Raw genomic sequence first — 26,418 nt, forward strand, 5'->3', positions numbered from 1 at the left:
TTAATTTTGTTAATTTCATTCAAATCTTGGCCCAAACTCTGTTCAATTATTTCTTCCTTCCCCTTCCCCCTTGTGTTGACCAATTTTACATCTAGTCTCATTGACCGGTAGATTTGTATTATCTTGCTGGAAAATCTGGCTAAAACTTAATTATAAAACATGTATTAAAGTGAGAAACAGATGGCACTGAATGATGTGTGTGCAGCAGGTTGGATAACTTTACGATGATGATGAAAAAAGGTTAATTAGGAAGACATCCATTGGAATTGATATGTTAGGTTGCATCAATGTGCATGCTTCCAAGTATTTTTTCATCATGTTTGAAAGTATTGGGTAGCTAGTTAAAATGGATTTTTAGCCACCTGTAGGTTGCTGGATTAAGTGCAACACACGTTGCTAGTATTATTAACTGCTAATAGTTGTCTGAACATCCTGGGTGAAATAAGCTTGATGGTCGGAGTGCACAGATTTCCACCTCACAGAACTACCAATCATACGTACACACGCGCTAGTTGTCTGAGCAGAGCGGCCAAGGATGGAATGCGGCACGGAGCTCAAATGGCAAGGCAGTGTGGCAGAAACCTCCTCTGGCCCTGTTGGTGTCAATAAACAGACTTCAGTCAACAGACCTTCTGCTCTAGCATCTTGCATGAGCTAAATCCTTTTCCTTTCAGACGCCTGTCCCCCTTTCACTCTAAAACAGAGCTGGAATCAGCCATTTTATAAACCTCTTCATTATATTTTAGTTTTTAATAAACATTTTGGGCCTAGGCTGCTGTAGATCCAGATGTAATTCCTCACTGCTTTACAAACAGGGCCAAGTATTAACTGCATGCTACAGCTGGGGGAAATTAAGGCAGAGAGGTGAAGTGACTTTGCCTGTGCCACCTTGGGTGTCATTTCCAGAGCTCTGGCCACAGCTCATCCATCCCATAAAGCTCTATTCACCAGTGTAGATCACTGGCACGCTGTATCGTGGTTTGGCCCTTGGCCTACTGAATCAGCAGCAGGTCAGACGGGTTGTGTGTGTTCAAGTCTCAAGGGGCCAGTCTATGTTTTTTATTCTCAAGTAGCTAGCCAGAATCATACACCCAGCTGCCAAAATTCAACCTGCAGGAAGGAGAGTGCTATATACAGGCACAAGGAAGTTCCCAAAGTCAGTTTTGCTATCAATTTACCTTGACTAATTGCCCCCTTGATAATATTGCCCACCCCATCACAAGCCCTGGAGCCCATCTACCAGTACTGTATGCTACCATGATGTAGGAAGGATACAAATCAGCCCTTGGATTTGGTATGGCACCGTACAGGAGGCCAAATATTGAGTTCTGTGACCCTATACAGGAAAACAATTTGTCTCCTGGACCAAGTCTAGATTATCTGTGTAGTACCCAATCCTGCAGAATGTTTCAACACCCACTGAAACCAATTAAGTCTGCAGGTGCCGTGTATCTACCAGCATCAAGCCTTTAGCCTTATGTATGTCATACGGACATCTGATCATTTTTTACCTCACAAAAAGCAAACTTTAAAGGGACTTGAATTTAAAAGGACACAGCCAGTATGTTGATTTTCCTATTTGATCTACCTAAAAACTGTTACAATCTAGTGAGGAATGTTCTTCACATACTAAGTACATTTCACATAATTTAATTTTTTAATCCTTCATTTTGGCACCAAAAACTTAAAAACAAAAAAATCCCCAGGCAATTAAATAATATCACAGAAAACTAGCCATGTAATAAAGGCTACAATTCTGTTGAGCTGATGTGAGATGACAAACAGGTGTGGAGTTGGCAGGTTCACACATGATCCTGCAAGGTGCTGCAATGGGAGAGAAGGGTACCTTGCAAGAACTGGGGCCTTCACTACCCAAAGCTCCAAGACTGAATTTCCATGTATTATTTCACTGTTGTCGGTTTTAAAATATTATTTGATGTGTGTGCTTACACTCTGTGGCTCTGACACCCTGTTCTGGCATTGTGAAGAGGCCTGAATGTTTGTGAGAATCAGATCCTGTTGTCTTAAGTCACTAACATTAGCATGGTCCTACTGTGATATGATGCTAATCAGTAGCACCACTTGCAAGCTTCTAGCCTAAAGGAATTTTCTGAAACCACATGTTTTATAAAGAAATATTAAGTCATGTGCCTGCAAAATAAAAAATAGCACAGAGATTAACAGGGTGTTACTGAATATTTCATTCAGTCTTAAAAAATGTATTATACAAAGCATACCAGGCACACTTTCTGAACATTATTAACATCTTGCTGCTACATAGTGTCTTTTATCCTTGAATCTAAAAACACTTCAGAAATATTTATTAAGGCTCTGATCATGGAAAAGCTCTGCACAGGGTGCCGGGATCTGCCCATGTGGTGCTGGTAACAGAATGGGGAAAGCTCTTGTCTCTAAAAATTCCTTGGAGGTGTTTGGGAAGGTCACTTAATTAGTGGCAGGGTTGTGAATAAAAGCTAGAATTCCTGGATCCTTGTGTCTTGTTTTAAACCCTCGCCTGCACTTTTCTAACAGATTATGTAACATACACGTTTTATATGTATTTAACATCTACATCGCATACAAAAAAAAAATGAATTACTTCTCTCATGTAAAGAAATGACTTCATAAGACATATGCTAACTAAAATTCATTATGTGGTTAGATGCAGGGATATGCCAAGCAATAATCAGGAACATTCATTTAATTAATGACACTATATCTCTTGCCCATCCCAGGCAAGATTATGGCAAAGGAAATACTTCAGAAACATTCGAATTAGGAACTGCACTGTCTCTCTCCAGATGGGGATAACAGAATTGCAGTTGACAAAGAGATAAACTCACTCACCAAACTAACCACATCAGCCACACGTCATATTAAAATGACATTTATAAGAGAGCTTATAATGGGTTAACAGATGTTTTAATGCATTTTATGGATTCAGATAGTCAAGATGTTGTTTACAACCATGGTATACAACCATCGACAACACCTTCTACTGATGTGCTTGTAACCATCTATGACACACACTACTCCTGTTTGTAACATGCTTATAACATCTATTCATCATGTATTAACTAACCATTTATAAACGGAATCTTAATATCCTTTAAAGTTATTAAGGCTGTAAGCCTGCAAAGACTTATATATGCAATTTACAGAATGAGACCCCTCGAATGTAAGTTTTTGCAGGATGCAGACCTATTTAGCAATCTTACGACCAATAGACATGCTGAAAATAGAACTTTGAGATTATTACTGAAAATCTGCATGCTGGTGCATGAGAATCTCCGCCATTCATTGGAGTGAGGGAAGAGGCTATTGGTCAGCTCACTGGAATGGATGAACTATGATACTATAACAAAATATTGTTGATTTATCTGAAGATTTCCAAAAGCACCTAAAAGATTTAGAATCCCATTGAAAGTCGTGTGATGCTAAATCCCTTAGGAGCTTTTGAAAAGGTCCCCTTTAAACTTATTAAAGCATTTGGCAGCACACAAGTTATATACATGTTAGGGTGACTGAACTCACTCTAAAGATTGAAATGTTGCATGAGGATAAAAGCAAGTATTTTATTCAGTGTTGAAGCTACGCATTTTGAGTCAAGCTCTATTCAGTCAATGTGTACCCAAAGATAAGAGCGATAAGAAACAACTGCCTTTGAAAGCAAACGCCTGTTGTAAGACAGCTGAGGAAGCTAGCCCATATCCCATCATTCCCCAACTGTAATCTTTAATTACAGTATTTGCCCTGTGGTATTATTATCTTATTCAGAACATTCTGCTTCAAGCATCTCCCCTGTACATCAGAAAGCAGGGGAGTGAAGTCACCAGGTTTTCAACTGCCTTTTTGGAATCCTCACAATCCTCCCAACTACTGCAGAATGCAAAACCCCTGGCTAAGGTTGTAAGCATCTGTTCATTGTCTATGTGTTTAACATGAACCTCATTTGGCTTTAGGATCTCTGCATATTTGCTCCAAGTATGATCAAAATTTAACAAGATCTCAAGGCTCCCTGACATTTCAAGCCTTCCCCTGCCTCTATCTTGCAGCAAGTCCTGGATAAGTCATTGATCGGTTTGCAAGGGCTGGAAAAAAGCAAAGTTGATGACTGCTCAGTCTGGTTATTAAGGATGCCAGGACCCATTTAATAAGAGTTAAGGGTTAGTCCTTCTTCTAACTATTGTGCAAAGAGCTAGAGGTGAGATGGCTACTGCCTTCCTCCCTGGTGGTGACTGCAGAGATAGCTCAAGGGATATGCAGGTCATTCAGCTACACAGGTCAGCCTGTTCTAGGAGCATCACCCTGCCCAGAACAGTTTCATTCTTTCAAAAAAAAAAAAAAAAAAAAAAAAAAAAAAAAAAAAAATCTCCCCTTTTCACTAGAAAACAGGTAGGGCCCACAATCAGCAGCTTCCTACTAAGGGAATGCTTGGTTCACTCGGCTCATCTTGGTCAGAGCATACAACTTCAGAAAGGAGACACTCCTCAGCCCGAACCAAGAGATCACCAGCCAGAGAGAGGCACTGCAGGCAGGCAGCTCTCCCCACTCAAGCAGCCATGGCAGGGAAGTTCCCAGAGCCTGTGCGCGCCCCAGTAGAATTAGTACACAATATTCTATAAACCCCAAGAACACCCCACCAAAAGTTCTCCCACCGGGGCAGACCCAAAGCACTGCTAGGGGAAGATGGTCCTTTCCTCACAGAAAGAGAAGCCGAAAGGTGATCGGAAGATGAAGGCAAAATTAACCAAAAAATTAAGGTGAACTGCTCCTCCCCGCAATGAAAATTTATTTTCTGCAATCCATGCAGCCAAGAATCCTTTTCCAATGTGCATATTATGGAGCCTACCTGGTGCCTTGCACATCTGGAACCAGCCCGAGGTGTCTTTATTTCTGCGGATGTAAAAAGACACCATATAAAAGATAAGTAGGATCATGAACTTCTCCCGTCAGGCTGTAGCACAGCTCTTCTGAAGCCTGGATACTCATGGGAGCAGGAGACTGAGCTTGAGAACCAAGTTCTGCTCTCTCTGCGATAGTAGAGGAAGAGGGCACTGCTAGGGAGGGCAGGGAGTCAGCAGACGTGGGTTCTAGCTCTGTCTCTTCCACACTATTCCAGAGGTGTTGAGCATCTATTGAGCCCACGGGTCTGATCATCCTTCCCCTCTTGAGAAAGGAAATCAGTCTCAGAGTTGCTCTTATATAACTGGAATCTACTTTTACTACACATTTAAATCCTCAGCTGGGATTTAACCACAATACCAAATTATAAGGCAGGATTTGTGTTCATAGAAATGTTTCGGGTACAGAGAAGGTAGAAGGCAGTTGGGTTAAGTTAAGTGGACCATTTCTGTGCCTTGAAATACGTTTCAGAATTACTTTGGATGGAGAAAGTAGTGGTGGGAGGAAGAGATTTGTTTTTGATGAAATATTACAATATTTGCATGTCCCCCAAACACTTTTTTCCCAAAAAATGTATTGACCACCGAAGTTGCAGGATTGAAGTTCGCATATACGTACTTCACTGAAAGCTGTCAATAATGCTGTCAATAACGTAGCAATTCAAACAGCGTATGGATGTGCTGATGCTTTGCAGATTTCAGTTCAAGTAAAGCACCTATTTAAGATTAATTTAAAAAAATCATGGCTCAGATTTAGATTTTAATTATTCATCAGCATATTGTATGCAACCCAAAGGAAAAAGCAAGGAGGCTTTATAGGGTGAGAGGGTTGGTTAGGCAGTCTGTGAAGCAGTACATAAAAAGGTCAGAGTTATGTACGTTAAGGGTTTTGAAAGGCAATACATGTGGCCTACACACACAACACTCAGCTGCTGATGTGCCACCTAAAATTATAGCTTTTAAGACGCTATCTTTGACGTATAATCTCTCCGTGTTTTTCTTAAAAACACTTATAAATGGCAACTCAATGCTTTGGTCACTTATAACTTTACTGCAAAAACCTAAGTGCATACAAACAAGTTCTGAAAACAAAGATTATGGAAATGTTTGCAAAAAATAATTTTATAAAATGTAGTCATTTCAAAATACACTATAGTTTCTCAAGCAACTTTCTGGTAGGAAAAATCATCTTTTTAAAGTAGTTGTTCTCAGTAAGCCACTGGTCAGAGCCAAATACTGCTGATCTCAAACAGGACTTAGATGTTGGATGCAAGTCAGTACCTGGCCTTAAGAACAAACCACAGAGAAAATTTAAATCAGCATCATCAACTCTTTGTTCAGTAAAGTTATAGATTTAAGGCTGCCCATGGAGGTTTTACTCAAAGTAATTAAACTCTGCAGAAACCAAGAAATGTGATGTGAAACTATAATGGTACTTTATAAGATTCGAACTATATTATCTTATTTAAAAAATATTTGTTTACATTAATGCATAAATGAGATGCCAATTCTACTAATTTAATAACTATACAGATGTCAAATCCTCAGAAGTTGGGATAAATGTACATCAAACTTCTGTGGTTTTGCCACTTTATATTTTGGGTACATGCCTTCATTTGTGATAATAATCATGAGGCCACAAGCTAATGTCGCCTTAGATATCTAATACACTTAACACTCAAACCAGTTTGAAAACGTAAACATTTCTGCTGTTAGCTTCGAGTTCTCCTCAAAGAGTTATGCTACAATATATAACAGATGCGTTAACAGGCTACAGTATAACAGAACTATTGCCAGTTGTTAGGGGCTGGTTTTATGAATTATATATGTATATTATATTTACATGGTATAATATACACAAATCCCTCCACTCATATTATTTAAGAAATTTAAATCCAATTTAACATTTATAGTTTGTCTCTACTACATCAATGAAGTCCTTTATATTTTCACTTAGATGCCGAATAAGGGAATACTTAAGAGTATTTTTTTAAATTAGTGAAGGCACTCCTTAGTGCCCTGCGTATAATAAGATGCAAAGATGGTTCGGTGCATGAGAAATCAGCAGACTCAAGAATACTTGGCAGTTTTGTAAAAACTTCCAGATCATCTCAAAGTGGTTTAAAAATATCAATGAATTATGCCTTAAAACCCATGAAGTATTATCCTCATTTTACAATTGGGGAACTGAGGTACCCACCTACACAAGCCCTCACAGCAAGTCTATAGATGGGCGGGGTGGGGTGACAGAATTCAGTCCCCTGGTTCTTACTTTTCTTCCTTATCCACACAACTATCCCTTCTTTACATGTATATGTATTGTACCCATTGTACTTTAAGGAACGGATTACCAGCTGGGGTAAATTGGTAACAGAGCGACACATCTGCTCCAGCTGAGAATCTGACCTTCATACTAAAAGCAATTCAGAGCAATGACCCTTCCTTGACACAATTCAACATCATGTACAGACAGCGCTTTATAAAACCATTAATTAATCAAGCTGCACAGTTGTCATAGCAATTATGCCATGGACCTCACAGGTGAAGTTCCTTTCTGAATGTGGAATATCTGAATCTCAACATCACCCCCTCAAGTTTTATTTATTGTAAAAAAAAAAAAAAAAAAAAAACCCGCAAGAGCACCTTTCCTCTCCTACCAGTCTTGTACTGCAATTAACTTAAGACCTGCAAAGAAAGAAAAAAAAAAGAAAGAAAATATAAAAAGATGACATCAGTCATAGGGCTCAGTTTCTTTTTTTAAATTAAGTTTCCATTGCCTCCCACCAAATCAATGCTCAGAGACCAGTACTATGACATTAGTGGTTACTTTTCTTTATTATCTACAAAATCTTTCTTGGCCAAAGGACTGCAGACTCTACAAGAGACCAATAACTTTACAAGGTGATGGAATTTCTGTGTTTATTGTAAGCCATTTCTATTACAAATTGCTAACACCTTTTCAAGGTGCAACCTAGCTTTGGAAATGCAGGCACAATAATACGTCAATTGACATGACCAATGTATTCACTTTTAATGACCTTGGCAAAACATATCTTTCATTGGGCAGGTGCCACTATTTTGACTGTACAAAATGTTTTGGAAAGATGTTGAAAATAATACATGTTTTGGAAAATATTTCAGGATTTCAGTATAGGGAGTGAAGTTTTGGTAAATAAAAGTTTGAAGCTAACGAGGAAAGAAGCCACACCCAAATCTAAGAAAGTCTTTGCTTTCCTTAAAATAGGCATCTCTACAATCCACAAAAGCTGTGCATTCACAGAATGTAGCGCTTTTTATTCAAGTAAACTAACATTTTATCTTGAATATTCTTTTATTTCATCCATCAGTCACTTTCACTATCCTGCCTTAGTCCATCATCTTGTCCAGTGTTGCTTTCCCTGTCACTCTCTTTATCCCAGTCTTTCATAGACGCTCCCATCATGAAATCGTCACGGAGTATGTTCCATGCTGGCTCTTCATCAGATTTCACTTCACCCTGAATAGGATAAAACAAAAACAGAAAAGGTGAATGCGGAAATCAGGCAGTGTGGAGGATTCTGAGCCTCCACAATACCCCCTCCTCCTCCCAAAACCCACTTTTACAATGCATGAACAAACACAGACAAACTGAGGGCTGACTTCATTTGCTTTCAGTGCAAACAAGCATGCAAGCGAATTATAAAAAAACTTGACAAAGCAATAAAAGAAATATGGAAACAAAACAATTATTTTTCATGGACTAAACACAGTCAACCCTGGGCATGGCTTCCTTTAGTAAAATCATTTTTGGCAATCAAAATGGACTCATGATATCATTTATTAACCCCCAGGTGCTGCTTCATTAGAACATTTTTGGCACATTTCTGCAATACAAATATGGATTTAATAAAGGCTTTGTAAAAAACAAATTTAACATTTAACATATTTTGTGATTTGTGAACCAAATCCCCTTTATGTGGGTTATTATTGCCTCACTACCTGGGCCTACATATGGTACAAAGATGCTTCCAAAAGAAATGGAAATTTGATCTATGGTCAGCAAGCCAACAGTACCTTGATTCCAAATTTGCTTCTGCATGAAAATGGTTTAACTAAGGCAATATTTAAAGGCTCAGGGGGTTAATAAAAAGAAGGGTGACAAAGAGCTTTGGTTAGCTTATCATTTAATGTATTGCGAGGCAGCAGATCTCCAAAGATTACATGGTAAAACACAGATGGTGCAACAGCACCACCCTGTGGAAATAATTTAAGCAACACAGTTTATACGAATTTTACCTATATAATATTATTGAAGATAAACACTCAAAACTGTTCCATGTACTAGAGTGGTAGTTTAGTGATCTAAGCCTCCGGTGTGAAATATGCCAAGAAAAAACATGGCTCAATATCTGCTTCACCTTTGGAAGGTAAATGAATGAAGTAACATGCAGTTTACCACTGAAGGGTTTTTGAGATGAAACTGTATAGACAAACAGAAAAAGTAGGGGTTTTCCCTGCTGTCCCTGGCCAAAAGTATCCTCTCCCCCTGCATTGCTATCACTGACTAGTAAACTGTCATCCCCGAAGCACGTACACTTTCGTGATGCTATATGATGTGTACAGCGCGTACACATAACATTGGTGTAACGTGCTTTGGGATATGTCAGGATTAATACTATCTTATTAAATGAATCTTGTCACAAGGAATTAATTGAAATGAGAATACTATGAGATAAACACCTTGACAGTTGTTGCTCTGCCTACTGCACATAGTCAGTCTCTTCACATTTATGCATGCCTTTCCTTGTTCTAGTGCATTTCTAAATGCTATACATTAAAGAGTACAGAACGCAATATGTGTAAGCCTACTTTCATGTGATCTCAGGGAGAGATTATAAGGATTTAGTGCCCTGGGAAAAAAGAGACTGGAAAACTCAGGTCAATTAGTAAAGAGCAAACATATAAAAAGACTAGCAAGAAAGCATTTCTGCATAATGAATACAAGTTCTGGGCCAGACTTGTGTTTCCATAAAGAGCGAGATCTTTACGCTAATGGCTGTCAAAAAACAGAAGCATTCATCTAGAATTCAGAGTAACAGTCGTGTTAGTCTGTATTTGCAAAAAGAAAAGGAGTACCTGTGGCACCTTAGAGACTAACCAATTTATCTGAGCATAAGCTTTCGTGAGCTACAGCTCACTTCATCCGATAAAGTGAGCAATAGCTCACGAAAGCTTATGCTCAAATAAATTGGTTAGTCTCTAAGGTGCCACAAGTACTCCTTTTCTTTTTTCATCTAGAATTACAACTTGTCCTGCACTTGTGTTAAAAAGATGCCTCTCACAGGGTTGGTTATTTTATTCTTTTACATCCTTCTCAAAAGAGTTTCCAAAAGCCCAATCCCGAAAAAAGTACCCTCTGCAGCTGCTGCTTAGACTTCTTACGGGTTGCCTGGCCTTTACAGCTACTTCCGCCACTTCCTGTTCCAAGGAGTAGTTCTCCCATCTCCAGCCACCACGGAATCAGCAACACCCTCTTCTCCAACAGCAGTGTCTCAGATTCCACCAACTGGCCTCCAGAGAACTTGATTAACTCCACAGGGGGCTTGGTTCCACGCAGAAGTTGCACTGCAGTATGGAACCGGTAACACCTGCTTCCCCCACAGCATGGGCTCAGTTATCGGTATATATTTTTCCCATATGGGAAGGGGAATAGGCCCCTTTATCCCAGCACAACTAAGGATTTTACTGGTATAACTAGATCAGTAAAAGAATCATCCTCTTAACTGAACAATTAAACTAGTACAAAAACTGTGTGCACACGAAGCCTGACGTCCACCTACTGCAGCGTTTGCCTACATTAGACTTTTTCACCTTGCCTTAATGATTTCCAATTAACTCAAAGCAGTTAACATGTTGGTAAAGGCTAATGTGGATATTTCGCAAATGTTTGTTCAAGGCTACAAACATCAATGAACTCTGGGTAATAAAAGTCTCTAGTAGCCAAACCAGGAGTCTCTTTGGTCTGCATGCAGGGTGGGCTCCTCTACGGCTGCTTGGAGAAGAGCTCTGCCCAGAAGACAGAGTGGCGTTCCCTTTGGCCGATAGCCAGAATGCACAAGAACAGTTTAAAAAGAAAATTGTTGCTGAGATAATGGGACTTGACTGGGCCCCAGCTGTTTTATATCTCATCATCTACCCTGTCAGGGAAGAGAGGCTAAAATGATGAAAGAAAACACTCACAAACCCTTCTTTGCTAAACCCAATAATCACCACAGTCTGGATATAGCACTGAAGTAAAACTCTAAATACTCAACTGAAAAAATCCAGCTTGTTTTTCCAATAAGCTGCTTTTGCTAAAGAAAAATGCAACAGAAAAAGATCACTACATTTTAATCCACATGGTGCGTTTAAAAAGATAAAGGACAAGAGGCAGCAGCAGTGAGTTCTAGGGGATTAAAGCAAAGGGCTAGGAACCAGGAAAGCAGCCACGGATTCAAAGCCAGTATCATCTGACCTTCAGCAAGCCAGTGGGCCTCCTTTTGGCTCAGCCAGCTGAACAGCAACACCTGGAAAACAGGACTTCAGCAAAAACCAGATGTTGAACTTCAGTTAAGCGACCATCTCTTGTGTAAATGAATTACATGTAAAGTTGGATTAGAGACCTGTGCAAGCATTAACTAAAGCATTAGAAAGCAGCACCAGGTCTCAATCTGGAAGATGAGCATTTACTTTCAGGTGGTTTATCAGTTTTAAATATATTACCACGAGGAGAAAACCCATGTTCATCCCACTTAACAGTGGGGCACTTCTACTGCAGAACGGAAAAAGCAAAGGGGTCAATGAATTAGGACGGAAGAAAATACAAAACTGACCTATTTGGTGTTGTAATATCACACAAACAAAATGAAGTCCCAGGAAAATGTGCAGTAAATCTGTGCATCTAATTAGCAGTTAGTTCAAGGTTAATTTCACCACATGCTTTATCTATGTAAGAATGTTCATGTCCTAGGGTTTTTAATACCATAATCTAGTTTCATCTAAGTAAAAACAAACTGATTCTTGGCACTTGCCAAGTAAACCAGCTTTCATTCCACATGATTGCTTTGAGCTTTCGCTCAGCTGTTTGTCCACATCTTCCAGATTTTATTACAGTATTGAAGTCCCTTCTGAACATCCCCAAATGAAAACAAAAAAGTGTGTAAACATTAGCGTGTAGTGCTACACAAAAGGGATGTTTTCGGAAGGCAAGAGTAAAGTGCCATGGGCTTCACATGTGTAGAGCAAACTGTTCTTCAAACAGGTTATGACATTCAGGAGACTAGAACAATGTGTATATATAATGTTTGAAGAGTCGCTGTTTCCTAGTGATGTTCAAGTTATTTTGTTTTATTCCACAGTTTCAACAGGGGCCTGATGGCTAATTCCATCTATTACTTTAAAAGATGGAAGAGGCTGGAGAACATTTCATAGATGGCTTTTTATATTTTCACCGATAATATTCAGAAGTATTGCATGGGTTAATTGATAACAGCAATCTAATCCACAGCATCTCTTGGAAACTTGTTTGCTTGTACAACACGGGCACATTATAGAAGATATCGGACATGCAAAAAAAATAAATGTTCACAGTGGCTTGAAGCGTTGAGAACAATACATCTGGGCAGCCAACACCAGACTGGACACATGCTAAGTCAGCCGTTCTTACTGCTCTGGGATGACCTCTATCTCACCAGAGCACCCAGACTAACCCTATTCTGTTCCCAAAACCAGATATGTTTCTGTACCAAGACAGCAGCTGCACTTACGGTCACTTGCAAAACACTAAAAGACAGCCAACCCCCTCCACAGCTTTCCAAGAGCCTCTCATGCATAAGCACACTACTTGTGTGGATGCAACCACACGGGCCTGCTTTGCAGAGAGGATGCTCCACCTGGGCTAGGCTAAGTCTGAGGGAATGCCCACACAAACTGCTACAACACCACAGCTGCAGTGCAGCAGCTGAGTCACTGTTGTGCTTCAGCGTAGACCAGGGATCGGCAACCTTTGGTAAGGGGGCAATAGGTAAGCCCTGCAGATGCAGCAGGTAAACAAACCGGCCCGCCAGGGGTTTGGCCGATCGCAGCTCCCACTGGCCATGGGTTGCCGCTCCAGGCCAATGGGGGCTGCGGGAAGCAGCGGCCAGCACACCCCTTGGCCTGCGCCACTTCCCGCAGCCCCTATTGGCCTGGAGTGGTGAACCGCGGCCAGTGGGAGCTGCGATCGGCCGAACCTGAGGACGTGGCAGGTAAACAAACCAGCCCGGCCCGCCAGTGGGCTTACCCTGGTGGGCTACACGCCAAAGGTTGCCGATCCCTGGTGTAGACGCTACCTAGGCCAACAGGAAGGGTTCTCCCATCAGCGTAGTTAATCCACCGCCCCAAGAGGCAATAGCTAGGTTGATGGAAGAATTCTTCTGTCGACCCAGCACTGTTAACACCTGGAGTTAGGGCACCATATACACATCTCTCAGGGGGTGTGGATTCCCCCCCGCCTCCCGAGGGACGCAGCCATGCGGACGCAAGTTCCCAGCATGAACCAGCCATGAGTGCCGATCACCTGAGCTAAGACTCACACACAGTGAGCTGAATCTTGCCAGCCAAGTCTTGAAAAATGAGTAAAGCGAGGGTCCAATAGGAGGACATAATCATTAATGGATGTCACTCTGTACAGTACAACGCAGCAATATGGCCTTGGCATCTAATTTTTGGGGGTGTCTTGGGGCCAGTGCAGTAACCAGCTCTGTGAAGCCCCCATGCCACCACAGCTGGGATCTGTATATTTGTGATGAAGTAATTTTGGAATTTAGAACTGAGCGTCCCTCTCTGTTTTTAGCCATTATTTTTACTGCTTGTACCAATTCGTGTTATGTAACTCTCTCTTGGAAAACACGATTAGAATAACTAGTGTGCCAGAAACAAAGTTTAAGTGAATGAGAAAAAACACAGCCATTCAACTGACACAGTATTTTTAAAGGAGAAAAAAAGGAAAGATTCTGAACCTTGTAGGATGAGACAACATCAGCAAAAGTATAGTTCTTGGTGGGAGTGAACTCCTGTAGTGAGAACCCATGACAGAATAAGAATATTGGTTCTACTCCCTGCTCTTCCACTAACTCATATTGAAACTTTTGATAAGTCACTTAACTTCTATCTGCCTCAGTGTCCCCATCTGCAAAAACAATAACCTGTCTCACAGGGAAGTTGTGAGGCTGTGTGTGTAAAGCAGGGGTGGGCAACCTACAGCCCGTGGGGGATGCAGAGGCTCGAGGCTTCCCCCCGGCGGTGGGGCGAGCTGGTGCTCATGGCTCCAGCCCCACGGGGGTGGGGGGTGTGCAGAGGCTTGGGGCTTCCCACCTGCAGGTTTGGAGCCACGAGCGCCAGCTAGCCAGAAACCCCGAGCCTCTGCACCCCCCCGGCAAGTGAGCTGAATGTGCGCGGCCTACCATTGATTTTTTCTGTGGGTCAATGGCCCCTGACACAAAAAGGGGTCATAGAATCATAGAATATCAGGGTTGGAAGGGAGCTCAGGAGGTCATCTAGTCCAACCCCCTGCTCAAAGCAGAACCAATCCTCAACTAAATCATCCCAGCCAGGGCTTTGTCAAGCCTGACCTTAAAAACTTCTAAGGAAGGAGATTCCACCACCTCCCTAGGTAATGCATTCACCACCCTCCTAGTGAAAAAGCTTTTCCTAATATCCAACCGAATCCTCCCCCACTGCAACTTGAGACCATTACTCCTCATTCTGTCATCTGCTACCACTGAGATGACAGCACTGAGTCTAGAGCCATCCTCTTTGGAACCCCCTTTCAGGTAGTTGAAAGCAGCTATCAAATCCCCCCTCATTCTTCTCTTCCGCAGACTAAACAATCCCAGTTCCCTCAGCCTCTCCTCATAAGTCATGTGTTCCAGTCCCCTAATCATTTTTGTTGCCCTCCGCTGGATGTTTTCCAATTTTTTCACATCCTTCTTGTCGTGGTGGGGCCCAAAACTGGACACAGTACTCCAGATGAGGCTTCACCAATGTCGAATAGAGGGGAACAATCACGTCCCTCGATCTGCTGGCAATGCCCCCACCTATACATCCCAAAATGCCATTGGCCTTCTTGGCAACAACTGCACACTGTTGACTCATATCCAGCTTCTCGTCCACTGTAACTCCAGGTCCTTTTCTGCAGAACTGCTGCCTAGCCATTCGGTCCCTAGTCTGTAGCGATGCATGGGATTCTTCCGTCCTAAGTGCAGGACCCTGCACTTATCCTTATTGAACCTCATCAGATTTCTTTTGGACCAATCCTCTAATTTGTCTAGGTCCCTCTGTATCCTATCCCTACCCTCCAGCATATCTACCTCTCCTCCCAGTTTAGTGTCATCTGCAAACTTGCTGAGGGTGCAATCCACACCATCCTCCAGATCTTTAATGAAGATATTGAAAAAAACTGGCCCGACGACCAACCCCTGGGGCACTCCACTTGATACCGGCTGCCAACTAGACATGAAGCCATGGATCACTACCCGTTGAGCCCGAAAATCTAGCCAGCTTTCTAGCCACCTTACAGTCCATTCATCCAGCCCATACTTCTTTAACTTGCTGGCAAGAATACTGTGGGAGACCATGTCAAAAGCTTTGCTAAAGTCAAGGAACACCACGTCCACATTCGCCAACTCATTTAGCACTCTCGGATGCAGCGTATCCGGCCCAGGGACTTGTGCTCGTCCAGCTTTTCTAAACAGTCCCAAACCACTTCTTTCTCCACGGAGGGCTGGTCACCTCCTCCCCATGCTGTGCTGCCCAGTGCAGTAGTCTGGGAGCTGACCTTGTTCGTGAAGACAGAGGCAAAAAAAGCACTGAGTACATTAGCTTTTTCCACATCCTCTGTCACTAGGTTGCCTCCTTCATTCAGTAAGGGGCCCACACTTTCCTTGACTTTTTTCTTGTTGCTAACATACCTGAAGAAACCCTTCTTGTTACTCTTAACTTCTCTTACTAGCTGCAACTCCAAGTGTGATTTGGCCTTCCTGATTTCACTCCTGCATTCCTGAGCAATATTTCCCCAACCCTGGTGTAAAGTACATTGACACCCTTGTCTGAAAGTGTAGAACATTAACAGAAGTTTACAGGGATTTTGGAAGCCTGGCAATTATAAGCAACATACTGGGTTTCCCTTGCCTTCACTTTATACTCATAGATGAACTACCAGACACTGCACTGACATCACTCTTGCATTACCTTTCACCTATAATAAGTGTTTACTTGTACCTGTCAAGGAAGGAATTTCTAATATAAACATTTTTAAGCAACAGCTTTATGTCTAGAGTAATTTTTTTTTTTACATTTTTTTCTTAAAGCATAATTAATTCAAACTACATCTCCAATTGCACCCATTAAGCTCAAGACAGCAGTCTGAAAGCCTGAAACATAGGAGGCACTGACTGCCATGAAAGACCTGTGAAATGTAATTGACAAAAGTCATTTGATACGTTTGACCTTTCTGCATCCGCTACTGGAATTAACCGTCTTGACCACAGTCTTGTGTTGTCTGGGGTCCTGGCAGAATAGGAGTGCTGGAGAGAAAAGCTTGCAAATTATTTTCTACTTGGCAATAAAACTAGAAACACAATCAATAACTAGCATTTATTATTTAAATAGTATTTCATTGTGGCAAAGCTTTCCTGGTTAATTGGTATTTACATACACACTCCACAGTAACCACCATCATGACTGGCACCCTGCTGGCAGTCTAAGACAGGCAAAATTTTGAATGGCGAAGGAGACTGGAATTTATCTTTTATCCCCTCAGAGGAACTGCTCCTGGATAGGAAGGAGGGACATCAACAGTGCAGTGTGGGAAAGTCTGCACGGACACTACCTGTGCCATGTTGCTTAATACATACAAAGAAGGGCCTATGTTTTAAGAAAATGAAGGTTGCAAAGTCAAGCACTCTAAAGTTAGGCAACACCAGTACTACGGTTGTCTATGCAATCTTAACTTGTACCAATGCATGACAGTCTTGTGCAACATCACATAGAAAGTATGTGGTAGAATCAGAAATCACATTGCCTGTACCACAGAAAAACATTGTTCTTTTCTTACAACCCTCTGCCTCATTCACTGTCCAGATTGTGCATTGAATGAGGCAGGCATCCTACTGGAACAAGTAAAGATCATGTAATTCAAGACTATCATAATGCATATGCACAAACTGGTCAAATTGAGGTTTCAGAGGCAACCTTAATACTGATGTTTCCTTATTTCTGAGTGCTCGACTTTGCAGCTGCAATATTCCTTTAAATACAGATTTGGTTTTGGTTATTTTAAGGTTTAAAAAAACAAAAAAAACCCCAAACCAAAACCAGAAAACTGAGGAAATACCCTTATATGGAACCACACTGAACCCCTTTGTGGGTCTTTCAGTATTAGAGTTGGAACCCAGGACCTTTACATTACAGTAAAAAACCCCTTCCACTTCAGGTAAAGGAGTGCCTGAAGCAGCAGTAGGGTGTGAACCTCTGTATGGACCAGTCACTTGATGGGAACATGATACATTTTGCTAGATAGCAGTAGAACGCTGGAAATCAAATACTGGGATCCACTCCTGGCTCCAGAGAATGGGTCTAGCAATTAATGACAGCACACCTAAGCATATAAATTCAGGCCAGCTGTTTTGAAAAGCCATGTACGGCTGAGTGGATAAGGCTTGGGTAGCTATAGTGGAGATCATATTCTATTATAAGCTCTGTTCAAAGTGACCTTGTGTGGCATCCCATCTGTAAAATGGGAGGAATTAGAACTACCTGACTTTCAAGATAGGGATCTGAGACTTTGCTCAATACGAAGAGATGTAAGTACACGGAATTATGACCACCAATAAGTAGATGATCCGAGACTACGGCCTGGTCTACACTAGAAAATTAGGGCAGCATAACAACATCGCTTGGGGTGTGAAAAATCCACACCCCTGAATGGCGTAGCTAAGTCGACCTGCGCCCCCGAATAGACAGCACTAGATGGATGGAAGAATTCTTCCGTCCACTTAGCTACCGCCTCTCAGAGAGGTGGATTACCTCTGCCGACAAAAGAATCCCTCCCGTCGGCATAGGTAGTGTCTATACCGAAGTGGTGCTGCTGTAGCATTTTAAGTGTAGACAAGCCCGAGAAATTCATCGTCTCTTCTTGACTCCTGGCCCAGCACTCCTTCCCATAAGCAAAAAGGGCTGGCTGATGCTGCCGTTCCTGCGCAGAAGTCCAACTCTGGGGTAGGTGAGTATGCCCCGTGTGGCTAGAATGTTCAGTGATTTTAGCAGCCAACTTCGAATAAGCTCTATTGAACAAGTGCAAATGGTGATTTTCAGATGCGTGTAACTTGGGATAAATCTGGATGGATTTCCAAGGAAATAATAAAAGGCACTTCTGACTCTGACAACAATTTCCCTGCTAAATTTCAAGTTCCTGCTCCCAACATCTAAAGTGCTAAAGCTCTTCAAAGAAACAGTTGGAAACATTTTTTTTTTTTAACATTGCCAAAACTATCTACTCTTTCTAACCTTATTCTCAGGAATATCTAAGCTTTTTCTCTGAAGCTTTAAAAAAAATTCTCCTGAGGCAGAGAACATATAAGGAAAATTGCAGCCCAAGCAGTTAAAAATTGGCAATATAAGCAGCAATTGAAAACAGAAGCTTATAATGGAAAAATATTGGTGTTGATACCAACTTCATCTATAACAAAGCACCATAAATACGCATGACCCTGAACAGACACAGAAGTAACATCCCTGTTCTGAAAACTTTATAAACTATGTTTTATGTTATTCTGTCCTGTTAGCATCTTGGACTCTCAATCTGGCAACTTTCACGAACACTCCCTTCACATAAAAATTGTCGTAACAGGGTAAATTACATTCTCTGAACAACACACTTCATATTAATTTGGTTTAGGAAAGTATTTTTAAAGTGAAAGCTTGTAGAACATGCCGATTGTACAACAGGTGCCTGTTCTGCTCCAGGGTAATTTCACAAACACTTACTCCTAATGATAAGCATGTCATTCAACACACATTCACACTTCCCCTGGACTTCAAGTTAGAGTGACTAAATTGAAATGCAACTGAATATTTGAGATATATCTATGCTGTTGACTTTAGGAGCAATACACAATCTCATTTAGTCACAGTTCTACCCAGGAGTCTTGCATAGGCTAGAATCTACAAGGCCATTTCCAGTAAACGACCATTACAATCAATTGTTTACAGCATTTGGATTCCAGCCGTTAATATTCAACTTCTGCATTGGGTAAAACATTGGAGTTACTGCACAGAGGGGCAACTTGGGCTCAGCAAACATTGATTTGCATTTTGGGCACAAGTGGAAGAGTACCCCACAGTTTAGCAATCTGAGTGAGTAATCCCGCTATCCCTACATCCTTTTCTTGGGTTTATTGCCATGGTGGATGTGTGAATGAGAAGGAATGCTTGGGTTGGCACGCACAGAGGTTTGAATACACACTAACCTAATAAAGCCCAGAATTGAATTACAGAAATTCTGAAAATAAACATTCACCTTGGCTTTAGCGAAAAAAAGAAATTAATAGCAACCTCATTCTCTAATACCATTACTTAACACTTGACTGTAAAGAGACGTAACAGCAGTCATTTATATTTTGAGCCATTTACGTGGGGAAAAAAAAAAAGCAGCTTTATTTAGTCCTGGTAAAAGAAACCCAATGAGTTTCAAGAGCATTTGTACCATAAGATGTAAAAGACATTAAAAGAAAAAATAGAGAATTAGGAGGCGCCTGGTTTTTGGCTGGAAGTTTTGGTGCTTTGCAGAGAGTTTGGGGCATTCCATTTCTGATAGCAGCCATCTGGGAATTCTTTCCACTGCAAGAAGAATTTTACCACATGCTGCTGCAAGACAACAGACAGACATGTTGGCAAAGAGATTCACATATACCTGTTGAGTGTAGTGGAGAAAGATATGGGAGTATTATAACTAGGAGCTGCCCAGGAAAAAACATAAATTTGGGTTCCAGATTATACTATGCACAATGTACGTGTGTTTTGGAAAGCATATGACTTTTAAAAGGAACGTAATCAACATGAAATCTAAATCAGTTTAAAAAAAGCATTCAAAGCAGTTTCAGGTAATAGACCTTCTGCAAATTCGTGATTTTACAGTCACTTTTCTGATTTTAAACATGGTTTTCTCCCTTGTGTTGCTGTTTAAAACCCCCACACAAACTTCTGCAATGAGGAAGGGAAGGTACTATGAAAAGAGGAAAGAGGAGCAGATATTGTGAAACGGACTATATACAAAGTTAGTAAAATATATGGTAAACAATTGGACAGATGCTGTTCTCAATCTCTTTCAATTATAGTCATTTTAGGTGTTACATGTAACAATACTCGATAAAAAGAATTAAGAAGTGTTTTTTAAGTTGATACCCCTTTAAATTGTATTTTTAGGTTGAATATTCTTGTAATTCTCTTTTCTTCCATGACAAACCATTTTACTTACAAACAAAATAGCCCACAAGACATTTGAAAGTTGTCTAGTAAAATGTAATCAGGCTCTTTTTATATTAATCTCATGTACCCAATGCAGAAATACCTGAAAACAAGTCTGATTTAGTGAAATGCACTGTGATATTTTATAGGTATATAAGATGCATTAGAGGTAGAAGATGTATCACAGTTCCTATTTCTGTTAATATTTGAAACTAATGCTCTGCAAGATAGAGTAACATACTCATGAAATTACTGTGTACCCAAGTGTCATGGGATCAAATGATACAGGATTACAGTGGCAGTTAAAATTAGGCCAGAATTAGAGTTCAAGGATCAACAGTGAACCCAAACTTTATATAGCATCCCCCATGTGACCTCTCAATGCACAGATTGCTGCATAAAGACAGATCTGAAAAATAAAATAAATAAATAAATAAATGCAGAGTAAAAAGGGGACTTGGTCCATGACTGGGGCTTCCAGTCGCTACCGTATACAAATAATATGTATTATTGCTTTTAAAATTAAATCTTATCTAGATAAACATTCTAGAGTCAGACTAGAATTTTTTCATGTGTGTTGTCAAACGTTGTGCAATTCAAGCATCATCAGATTGGTTTGGGTGCCAAGAAATTTCTGGAAACTATAAGGTACGGGCTTTGTATGAAAACGGGAGTCAGCCAGGAACACAGTGAAGAAGAGCATTATCTGGATCCAACTGAGAGTAAACACACAAGCTGCAGAGTTTCAGACAATTTGAGGGTGATGAATTTAACCAGTGGAAATGAAAGAAACACTAAACGCTAAAGAAACACTAAAGAAACACTAAAACCTCTCTGCAAACGAAAATCAAATACCAACTGCCATTCTTATCAAGGCTGACCAATAAACACAGAAGAGTCAATCCCAGACAGACTTGCTAAATAGATGGACCTTAATCATTCAGTGAAGACTAAAGTAATGACAGTTCCTTTGGCATTTCAGGTAACGAAGTGACCTGACAAAGCAATCAAATGGGTCCAAGCTTGGAAAAGGTCCTCCTTTCCGATCACGAGTCCAGGGCAAATGCTTACGTTTATGGATCCTGAAATGAGATTACTGGTCTACCAAAGGTATAAAATATTAGAATTTCAAGAGTGAAAATCACCCAATTTATTGTTTCAAAATCTTTGTAAGTGAGTAACTTGGAAACTTCTTGACAGCTGTGCAAATCTTTTCCACCCAAAACCCCATCTGGTCCCTCTTCCTACACATAGCTTTGGCAGGACATCTTGAAGGTCTGCAGATTGAGGTCTTTTTGGACTATCACTGTAGTTCCCTCTCCCAATAAAGCTTGTCCGTCTGTTTCAGTCCTATGCTGCTGCTATCATCATAAAAGCAGTCACAGTGCCTCCACCTTCAGGAGTTACAAATACTAAGTTAAGTGGAAAATAAAGGACTTTTTCAGATGATGCACAGTACTCATTTCAGCTCTTACAATCCTCAAGATGGCAACCATTAAACTCAGTTTGGAACTGAAGTGTAGAAAAAAAAAGCAAGAGTATCAACATCATGAATTTTTCAAGGTTCACAATTCAAAGACAACCAAATTTCTAAATAATTGAGTACATCTAGCCCTGGTGTTTTGTGAGAAAATGGTCCTTAAAACCGGCATTGAGCAGAAGTGCTATTTTTGCAATGGTCCAGCATCTAACACAGCAAACCTTCGACCAGTGTAATTTTTAATCCTGGGCACATAGCTAATAAAGACAAGTCTCCTTTAAAGAAAAGTGTCTGGCTAGTGCAGGACTTTGATTTGTTTAAAAGGAATGCCATTAATTTGAAATTCAGTCAGTTTTTAAAAACGAGTTATGTAATTTATGGCACTACACTTTGTCCCCAAATCCCCCACTTATCTATCTGAGAATATGCCCCCTACTTATTCTACCCATTAACATAGGAGGTGAGTGCCACACATATCTTTAGTATATTTATCCTCAGAACACCCCTGTGAAGTAGGAATTATCCACTATTATCCCCGTTTTACAAAGAAGGAACTGAGGCACAGTGAGACTATGTGACTTACTCAAGGTCTCCCAGGAAGTCTGGAACAGAACAAGGAATTTAATCCTGGCTTTCTGAGTTCCAGGCTACCACCCCAGGTAGTGCACCATCCTCCCTCTCTTTTGTTGCCACCAATTGTTCCACTCTTCCCCCCCATTCTCATGGGTTTACAATTTTTCTTTTTTTTTTTTTGGAGGGGGAGCGGAGAAGTTTCTTTTTTGTGTGGGTCTTTTACCCTGCAAAGAGGGGAAAGCCAACTGGCTATTAAGGGGGAAACTAAACTGACTATACACAGAATAGTGTCACACGCTCAAACAAACTGGAAAAGGGTTAACTGCTCTCTAATCTTTCAGTTAAAATTATCTTTGGTGTTTTCCGTAACAGTTGTTTTAAAAAAAAGACTTCAATTATGTGATTTCTCTTTTAATCACCAGTGTCCTTTCAGAAACCATCATTAAAAATTGGTCAAATTCTTTGATGATAGAAAACGTTTAGCTCAGTCTTTCAACTGCTCTTCCAGTTTCACCCACCATCTGTTATACTGCAGAGCTCTTCAATTTACCCACATAAATAAAGAGAGAGCAGGTGCACACAGAAGTCATACTTATAATACATATATGCTCTTTTATGGTAAATAGAAATCAGAACACATCACACCAAAAAAACCCAAGTAATACAGAGCTGATTGCTCCGCAAGGTAATCTGTGAAAGACAGCACTCAGATGGGGTGAACCAAAATAGTTCAGATAAAAGAACTACACCAAATCTTCAGTTTTTTCCCCGAACAAAAATCTTTATATAAAGTTCGGAAGTGTTTATGTATATTTTTCTCTACATACATTGTCCTGCCAATAACTGCTATGAACAAAGACAGAAACCTCTCAAGGAAAGTCTGCTTTTGGGAGATTTAACCAAAATCAAATCCATACTCCAAACCTTTCGAGATTTGCTTACCGCTGGAGTTTGGGCCAATATGTTGAACTTCCTTGGCTTTAAACTGATTCAGTGCTAAGCGCATATGAGCAGTGACCAGAAAAACATAATTACCAATCAGAGTTTAGCCAATGGTCAGAAGAACATTTGATGCAATCAAAGAGAAGGAGCTATTTGACAGTTTAGAAAGTCTGTCAACAAACATAACTGAAAGAATTGGAATTTAGAAAGAGATAAACGTCCTAAAAAGGATCTCAGTTATTTATCCACAAAGGAACAAATTTCTCCTACCCCATACAACAAATAAGGAATTTTTGGGAAAAAAGGGTCCAAATTAAAAGGACAAGCTTCAACTAAGTCAAACACGACACCATGAGCTATTAAAGCCTCAGCCAAAACAACTAGACATCCAATTTGAGTTCTTCAAGACATATTTCCCATTAAAATAGCTTTGGAGATCATAGTTTGAGAGTTCAATAAAGCAGTCTTAATAGGATTAGACATTTTGGATGTCTACGCATTGTGCATTTACAGAAGATCAAAAGATGATGTATACCGCAAATTGTTCAAATGCACCCCTCCCTGTGGCTGTTTTAGACACAATTTCATTGAAAACCAGCTTGGCAGCAACATCTGGGAAAAGCAGCCCCCTTTGTATTACTAATGAATGTGCATCAAGGCATGGAATTCTCAAATACTTTATTTTTATATTATAGGTGGAGCTGATAGCACTGCCTATAGTTAAAGTTGCCCAACATTACCCATTATAAGACCCTGTTTTCAGTTGCTTATAATATTGTCAAATAAACCCTTTGGGCTGAAATTTTCCATGCCAGGTGTCTCCTCAAAAAGTCCAACTTAAAGCAACGTTTCAGTTAAAACAGTTCTGCTATTATCGAGAATGAGATTAGAGAAAAATGTTGTTTTGCCCATGATAACAAAAAAATTCTTACAACCACATTGTTAAGAAGCTCAGGCTCCTCCATGCTTTGGAGCATGGACTTGTAATTTGCTAGGGGGTCACCCTGATGCCAGAGATGTGCCTTCTGATGTTCTCATGAAGATTCATTCAAATTTGGCCAAGTTATAAGCCTCTGAAAAAAAATCTCAGTTTGCACATGGAAAGCAGAGACCTGTTAAAAGTTTGGCAGATAAAAATTCCAAATAGTCGGCCCTCGCTGACCATGCTCCGATCCCTCACAGCTCTCACATGAGATCAGACTGCACATACACCATCCCCACAAGGAAACTAATTAAGCATGCTCAATCCCACAGCTGCAGGACTTTCCCTCCAATTCCTTCTCCCAGCAGCTGGGGTCATTTTGGTGTTAGGAATCAGAACTGAAAGCAAGGAGACTCTCTCTCCTACTCTCAATGCTCCCCCTGTTGGTGCCCAGGCAGCACAGAGAGGAAGAAATAGCTTGACTGGAATGCAGAGGGGAGGGAGGAGCAGGAGCCAGGAAGGGGGAAAAGATAGCTGAAAGGGGGTGGGGACGGTGGCAGAACTGTTTGTATCGACTAGAACACATGCCCCCCCAGAATCTGGAACTGAACTCAGGATGCTGAGTCTCAACATTGCTTTGCTGTCTAGCAAACAGTTATAAAACCCACTGGCAAAGTTTGTCTCTCTCCCTGTCTGGTTCACACAGAAGAATACAGCCTTCTACTGCTACCAACTACTCCATTTGCTCAAGCACCAGATGACTGTACTGTGGATGTAAATATCCCAATCGTGCTGATAACCCAAGGTGGAGATCATGGTCCTACATGATAGGATTTCGTTTTTTTCCAGTTTGCTTAAAAAAAATTATGAAATTACACACAAAGAAAACCTACGTTAAAAGATCATTAAATTTGCAAAGTCAAGCACACAGAAGTTAGGAAATGCCAGAATTAACGTTGCACTGGCAACCTTGATTCAGCATCATTGTACCTGTGCATTATAATACAGTATTTAATTATATGATCACATTCGATTGTAACAAAAACCTAGACTAAAAATATAAGTAAGCTTCAAAAATGATCCAGCAGGTGGACTAGCAATAATAAAAGATATGTACAGCTAGAGAAATTATACAATAACCTAAACTAAAATTCATATGGAAAAATCCTCACGTATTAACGCTGGGACCATCACTATGGACTAGGATGGTGAGAGAGATTTTCACTTTACTGCAGGAGTTTGCTGCAGCTGTCAACATGGTCAATTGGGCTAAAGGGGACAGTTTAGTGCCTGGACAAGTTGCATATTCTGTAACTTTACTTGACTATTAAACACTCTAAAATGTAGCTGCACTCCTCCAAAAAAGCAATGGGTTACTATGTTACAGTATTGGACTTTACTGTGGCATTTCTTATACTTCAGGTAGGAAATACCACAGTAGTGTCAATACACAATAAAGTCAAACACTCAATGTGTTAACTCCTATTTTTTTAAGTGGCATCCACTATACACTGTTATTTCCTCTCAAAATACTAGTCTTTTGCAATAAATTCTTGCTGCTGTCACTCTTGACGTTATGTTGCAGAAAATCCAGCCAAATTATTTGTTCCCAACGAATTCCTATCACTCTGGATTTGTATTTAAAATGCTTTCTGTAAGACCAGCGCACTACATGCTGACAGTTACGGTATGCTCACACCACACTCGGCAGAGAACTGCCAGTGGCTGTAGCATTGAAAACAAATGCCAGTACGAACATCTGCAGCAGTGATCTGGCACCATACTCTACTCTGCAATATTTGTGCCTTCTTGTTGCATAAGCAACTGCTTTTTAAAAGGTCAAAACAGGTTTCAAGCGACCCCAGATTGCTAGCAGAGTTCTAGGCCTTCATCAACACTCATAAGAATGGCCATACTGGGTCAGAGCAAAGGTCCAACTAGCCCAGTATTCTGTCTTCCGACAGTGGCCAACAACAGGTGCCCCAGAAGGAATGAACAGAACAGGTGAGCATCAAGTGATCCATCCCCTGTCACCCATTCCCAGCTTCTGGCAAACACTCTCCATCCCTGCCCAT

General features: G+C 40.7%; 1 protein-coding gene across 7 annotated transcripts in view; it reads right to left on the reverse strand.

The window, feature by feature from the left end:
• Positions 1-2,688: 2,688 nt before the first annotated feature.
• The window catches only part of RRP15 (ribosomal RNA processing 15 homolog), a 47,757-nt gene continuing 24,027 nt past the window's right edge, over positions 2,689-26,418 (reverse strand). For 2 of the 7 annotated variants that reach the window (XM_037895714.2, XM_043543640.1), the window contains exon 5: positions 7,716-8,400. In XM_037895714.2, the coding sequence (XP_037751642.1) occupies positions 8,248-8,400 (153 nt within the window). In that variant the 3' untranslated portion in view covers positions 7,716-8,247. Of the gene's footprint in view, positions 7,590-7,715; positions 8,401-11,197; positions 11,237-11,397; positions 11,463-26,418 lie in introns of those variants that run through there. The other 5 variants (XM_043543641.1, XM_037895712.2, XM_043543644.1 and 2 more) reach the window with 5 other exon arrangements.

Source organism: Chelonia mydas, chromosome 3 (genome assembly GCF_015237465.2).
Source record: "Chelonia mydas isolate rCheMyd1 chromosome 3, rCheMyd1.pri.v2, whole genome shotgun sequence".
Taxonomy (NCBI): Eukaryota; Metazoa; Chordata; order Testudines; family Cheloniidae; genus Chelonia; species Chelonia mydas.